General features: G+C 31.1%; 1 protein-coding gene across 1 annotated transcript; it reads left to right on the top strand.

Annotated features, from left to right (window-relative positions):
* The first annotated feature begins 715 nt into the window (after positions 1–715).
* LOC133303802 (2-oxoglutarate-dependent dioxygenase DAO-like) lies at positions 716–3168 on the top strand. The gene is made up of 3 exons (XM_061503779.1): positions 716–1056; positions 1493–1808; positions 2923–3168. Exons 1-3 carry the CDS (start codon positions 716–718, stop codon positions 3166–3168), a joined length of 903 nt encoding a protein of 300 aa, XP_061359763.1.
* Positions 3169–7093: the final 3925 nt, after the last annotated feature.

The raw sequence follows: 7093 nt of genomic DNA, 5'->3' as shown, positions 1-7093 counted from the left end.
CAAGTAGGTCATATTTGTGTGAGGTGTCGACCTGACACAAATACATACATTTGATACAAACATAACACGAATAAAGTTCGTGTCAAAACTTTCGACAGAAATACTACGCGTTGTTTTTCGGGTTGACATGACAGTGTACCTAAACATTATTTTCACCAATATTATGTGGACACGACATGACATGGCATAAATAACTTAAAAAAAATTAACGAGGACTTGTGGTATATTTGCGGATTGATTGATACATAACATGACAAAAAAATTTCTGTTAGGTATTGCCAACAAGAGCATGACACAAATTTGAAAATAGATCGGTGTGAACACTAATTTCTCCTATCATCCTATTGAAAATTGCCACTTGTAACTTCTCCTAAATAAAAAAGTGACTTTTTTGTCTCTACCAATCATTTTTTTTTTTTGGTAGTTAACTCAACCTTAATTATCTCTTTGAGGCGAGTTGGCTCCCCCGGTATCCTCAAAAGCTTTGACTCTTTCAGCCGGCTATGAGACTAATCCAGAGTGCAGGGCATGTCAGGGATGAATATATTTAAACTCCTCCCAAATGTGACATATGGGGATCGAACCAAGACCCTTTCCTTTCCACTTACTCTCCTCCTTTGCTATCAACTGAGCTACCACCATTTGGTTCTCTACCCATCATTGTTTCTATATAAATGATATCTTTTGCACACTTCTCCCTCAACCAAGTCCATAGATGGGGGAGGATTGCGTCCCGGTGGTGGATTTTCAGCAACTTTGTGCGCAAGGGGAGTGCAACAAACTAAGAGAGGCATGTGAGAAATGTGGATGTTTCAGAATCATCAATCACCCTATTTCAATAACACTCATGGCGGATATGAAGTCCGTGGCTAAATATCTACATGACCTTCCTAAAGAGATCAAAAAACGCAACAAAGCCATCATCCCTGACAGTGGCTACGTGCCATCAAGTGTAACAAGTCCTCTATATGAGGGCTTGGGAATATATGACATGTATTCAACACCACAAGCAGTTCACAATTTCTGCTCTCAGTTGGATGTCCCATCCCACCACAGGTTCATTTACTCTCTCTATAAATCCTCTTTTTTACAATTGTTTCATGGTTTAATTTTGTTAACAACTCATGTGTCATGTAAAAAAGAAAAAGAAAAAGAAAAAGAAAGCAAAAGTTTTATCAAATTTTTGTGTTTGATAAATTCGCACCAACCTCACACGAAATAACTTTTTAGAATATCAATAAGAATAAGCAACCACGATTAGTCTAGTGGTGAAAGGGGTAAACATTAATGGATAGTAAGTGTTCTGTTCGATTTCGAATATATTCAAAAAAAATGTCAATAAGGATTTGCAAATAGTTTTTATATTTATATTTTTAACACGTCCTTGCATAAAGAATATATCACTTTGTAGAATATTAACAAATTTGTGAATGACTTTTATATTTATATTTTTTACAAATGGTTGATTAGGTTGGGTTTATTTGCTTGGCAGAAACATAATACAGACATATGGCCAGGCAATTCATGACTTGGTATCAATTATATCACAAAAGATGGCCGAGTCTATGGACGTGGTGGGTGCTGATTTTAAAGATTGGCCATTCATTTTTAGGATTATCAAATATAACTTCACCCTAGAAACTGTAGGTGAAGTAGGTGTACAACTACACTCGGATACAGGATTCATGACTCTGCTTCAAGATGATGAACATGTTGGTGGTCTTGAGATTATGGATGACTCTGGCTCATTTGTGGCAGTCCCTCCCAAATCAGGGTCTTTCCTTTGCATTATTGGAGATGTTGCACAAGTAAGCATTGCAAGCATCTTTATATCTATATATATATATATATATATAGGAAGAAGTATTTTTCTAGTCACCGGAGATAAAGTTATCTCCAGCGAGCTCAAAACGACGTCGTTTTGGGTTATAAAATTAAAAAATTATAATGTTAAAGACTAATATAACCCTGCAATATACTATAATTACAAAAACATCTTGATTTCCGCCCCAAAATAATGTCGTTTTGAGTTCACCAGACATAAGTTATCTCCATTGACTGGAGAAATCCTTTACACACACACACACACACACATATATATATATATATGATCAAGATCATTTTACACCAGTGTAAGTTACACTCTTAATCTTGTCCGTTAATCTCACTTATATCTAAGTGCTCAATTTTTTTAGTAATATGAGCCATTGGATACAAGTGAATCAGTGATCAAGATTGAATGTAAGACTTCTAACTCTTACACCGGTGTAAGAATATCCTGCCCTATATATATATATATATATATATATATATATATATATATATATATATGAGGTAGGATCCTTCGACACCAGTGTCAAATTTGAAATTTGATACCTCATATGAGAGTCATTAGATCAAAAAAGATCAACGACTCTGATTTGTAAGTATGTGACACCATTGATCTTTTTTGATCTAATGGCTCTCAGATGAGGTGTCAAATTTTAAATTTGACACCGGTGTCAAAGGATCCTACCTATATATATATATATATATATATATATATATATATATATATATATATATATATATGACATGATCAATTTAATTACACCAGCATAAGAATAATAAATCTTACACTCAATCTTAATCGTTGATTTTCGTTCATTAAACGATGGTAATTAATTGGATTATTTTCATTAATTAGTTATTAATTCTCAATAAATTATAACCGTCAGATATCAAAAATCAACGATTAAGATTGAGTGTAAGATTTATTATTTGTATAAAAAGATCTTGCTCCATATATATATATATGTGTGTGTGTGTGTGTGTTTGGTGGATAGTAAATATGTTGTCACATATAACATAAGTATGTTAAATATATAATAAATTCTTACCCCACAAAAATTGGTTCGTATCATAATAGCTTTATATATATAGGTATGGAGCAATGGAAGATTTCGCAATGTGAAGCATCGTGTACTATGTAAGGAAACAACTACTCGTTATTCATTTGGTGCATTTATGTTAGCATCAAGGGATGGTAATGTTGAGGCCCCAAAAGAGTTGGTAGACCCTAATCATGCACGCCTCTATCGCCCATTCAAATATGAAGAGTTAAGGGAATTCAGAATCACCACAGGGAAGAGAGCTGGTGAGGTCCTTGAGCAATTCCGCATTAGCTAGTTAGTGCTATATCGATGGAGATAGAAATCTCCACTAGAGCTATTTAAAAAATAAAGCCGGCGAGAAAACGAATGCTCCACTTCACAAAAATTTAGAATTTTATTTCTTCTTTGCAAGTTATTTATGCAGTTGTCTAGAAAGAAGAGGGGGAGGGTGGTCTAGGTACGTAAATTTATAAATAAATATTTTAGTTGCACGTAATGGCAATGAACCACATGTGTGTGCTTGAAATTTCTGATGATCTTGTAGTGTTATGTTTTACATTGAAATAATATTTCTGTATTCGCTGTGAATTTTTTTTTTCTTCCTCCACACTCACGTAAAAAGTAAGTGGTTTTCACTATGAGAGAAAAAAAAAGTAAAAAAAAATTAATGAAATTTACATACTTTTATATAAACGTGGGAGAAAAATTTAAATAGATATGGTATATATGAACTAGAGAGATATTAAAAATTTTACTTATGAGCCGAATAAGACAGTCCCAAATCCATGAACTCTAGCTTGCGTTGCGGGTGACCTTTGCGAGTGCATTTGATGAAATTTGACCATTCCATGGAGATGAATCAATCTCAATTACTAGATCAAATAAGTGGGTTTAGACAGTAAAATTGATGGAGAATTTTTTTTTTTTTTTTTTTTTTTAACTTGATTTGGTGTGACCTGATTTGGTTCGACCGTGGATCGGCCTATAGGGAAACAAGATGGTTGCAAGTCTAAATTAAATATGTAATAAATATTAATTATTATAACGTTAATTTTTTTGAATTTGTTTAAATCTTTTAATCTAAAATAATTTAAGTTTTTAATAGAATTAAATAAAATAAATTATTTACAATCATTATTTTTAAAATTCAATTATACAAATAAATAAAATATGCAGATCAACAAGCTAATTAATTAATCCCATTAGGCCGAATTGGGTAAGAATTTGCTAACATGAATTACATTTTACCTACATTTGACCCTCCGTACGGCTGACTTAAATAATCTTAAAATTAATATTATCTTTATCCCAAATTAATTGGGATTGACGTTGATAAGCTCAAATGAAAAATAAAAAAAAATTGTTCAAAAACTAAATAAATATCATTATATAGGAAAATAAATACAGGGAAAACGGTATTAAATTATCCACCCTATTTTTTATATTTATTTGAATTTGAATCAACTTATATCGCAAAGGTTTTGAAAAAATTTAGGGAAACTATTTTTTAGGTATTTTAAAAAATTTAATTAAATTTATTTTCGTCCCAAAGGTATTACACTATCCACCCTATATGTTCAACACTGATAAATAACTATATTAAGTATTATTCACTTTATCTTATAACTAATATGTATAAACACACATTATTTTAAAATTGGTAGATTGAAATTTACAATTTTATACTCCTTCCGTATTAAAATTCGTACACAGTTTTGTGAATAAGTATTATTTATATTAGGACTCAAATTAATTTAATTATTTTTTATTAACTTATTTTAGGACGAAAATAAATTTAATTAAATGTTTTAAAATACCTAAGAAATAGTTTCCCTAAATAATTTATTGCTAAACACGCATCAAATCCGAGAGCGAGAACCAAAAGAACAAAAAGGTATTATTTCTTTTTATCATTTGATGAAGAATACAAATTTGTGTTTTTTGTTACCCACCGTCATGAGATGTTCAATTAACTTTCAAATTCAAGTGTTAACAGGAAACCTTTGCGGTATAAGTTGATTAAATTAAATAATTTTGAAGTTTCTCCAACCTCAAAAGCTTTAGACAATGTGATTAACATAATATCTTATACTTTAAAATCTTACCCAACCCCTCCTGAGTCCTGAACTTTAAGATAATTAATCCAGTCGATCAGTACAATAAAACAGAAATTTTTTTATTTGCTTATTGCCATGGATCAAATCATTATAATAAAATAACAATTCTTTTATTTTCTGTTTATGAGTATGGCAGAGGACAAAGGTAGAAAAAGAGCTGTATGTCAAATTTCCCAGAGTCAGATCAGTATATTTAGATTTGGAATGAGATTTATATATTTGTCTTTTTTAAATCATATTTCCTTTGACTTATCCATTGTTATATTTTTATATGCATGTATTTTACCGTACACGTTACTCATGCTACGTTGCACAAAAATTAAAAAATTATTATGAGCCATGATACACGATTTGACAATTGTGATAGAGGGCAATAAGATCCATGGCACTTTGAGTGTAGAAGATTTTTCTCATTCCGTATATCTAGAGCCAAGCGAGCATTCAAGTTGGAGTATAAAGCAAGATAGGCCTGATCAGTGGACCACTCATTAGGAGTAGTGTTTGCGGTCTAGATTGGATTGATTTTGTAAGTTAAAATTATCTGATCCAATTCCTTCGATTTTATCATATAATTCTTCATTCGGTTTGAATTTTTTTTCAAATCTGATCTGATCCAATCCAATTTTTTTCGGTTTGGATTGGATGAGTTTTTGATTTTTTGAAAATTTTAAAATTTATTTTATGATTATTGTGCAAATAATATCTTTTGTATATATTGATTTTGTAATTTTAATATTTTTTTAAATACAAAAGCATCAGTAAACGCTAATATAGTTTTTTCTTTTGGACAATGAGATATGGAGCTCTACATAGATGAAATTTTATAAATGAGATATGACTAGAATTTTTCTTGAGTTTAATGGATGAGTTAATGAGTCTTGGGTTTAGAAATTTTTGGGATATGATTGGGGAAAGACCCAACTAGGTAGAGAGAAATTAATTGGATTGGTTTGGATTGGATCGGTTCATCTACCAATCTGAAAACCGATCCAATCCAATTAAAATTTGCGGTTTTTTTCGGTTTTTAATTTTTCAATTTTCGATTTATTCGGTTATCGGTTTTTTGGGTTCGGTCACCGCGGTTTGAATCAGTTTGGATCGGTTGATGAACACCCCTACCACTCATGAAGTGGTATCACTGTGGATAGAGCTGTCAAAATGAGTCAGCTCGTTCTATTAAGTCCTAGCAGCGTGGGTTGGAGTCAAAAAATTTGCAGGGCCAAATGGCCCACAATAATAAAGGTCCGAACGGGTTAAAAGTGATATGGGTTGAGGCCAAACTGCGGGTCATTCAAAATTTAAATTTTATTTTTATTTTATTTTTTTATCATATTTAATACATCCAAAATTATTTTAACAAATAAATATTTAATACTTTCATAATATATTCTATACAAAATAGAAATTTTTCATATTTTAATATTTTTAATAAAACAATATTTGTACACAAATATACAAGTGAAAATGTAAACAAAATTTTAAAATAAATTAGAATTTTATTTTATTATCTTTGTTGAGTTTCGTTGTTAAAGAGTGCCATTGAATGAAGATTTTTTCACAAGGAGTCATAAGAGCACCATTCACGAAAGCAACTCTGTGGAAAACCAAAAGGAGCTATGGAAAATTATCTTAATACTAGTATTGAATAACTATTCTTAGTATCCTACATATTTGAAAGTAAATAACCAATAAATTTCTTCAACTATTATTGTAACACCACGTATGCATCTAGATTTGTTATCATATTACGGTATTAAGCGCAGCTCAATTAAATGCGGAAGTTAAAATAAAATCAGTTATTAGACATGCCAGATTACTTTTTCCCTTATTAACATAGCAGTATGAAATCCATCTATATCCTCATGTAATTGCAAAACCACAAATAAAATCCTGAAATGCCTCAATATCATAGATAAATACTAAGTCATGAAGCTACATTACGTAGTCATGACCAACGTCCATATCTCATGGCGTATACAAAACATACATGTTCAACAATAACACAAATAAATCAAAGGCATGGACAACCCCCATGCTCGCAAACAAATAAAACATCCATAGGCTGGTAAAAGCATAACGTCATAGTAGTCATATCTCTGGTAC

Source organism: Gastrolobium bilobum, unplaced genomic scaffold (genome assembly GCF_033153095.1).
Source record: "Gastrolobium bilobum isolate Gb01-03AN ecotype WA unplaced genomic scaffold, APGP_CSIRO_Gbil_v1 utg23138, whole genome shotgun sequence".
Classification (NCBI taxonomy): Eukaryota; Viridiplantae; Streptophyta; class Magnoliopsida; order Fabales; family Fabaceae; genus Gastrolobium; species Gastrolobium bilobum.
This window is presented reverse-complemented; position numbering and strand designations above follow the sequence as displayed.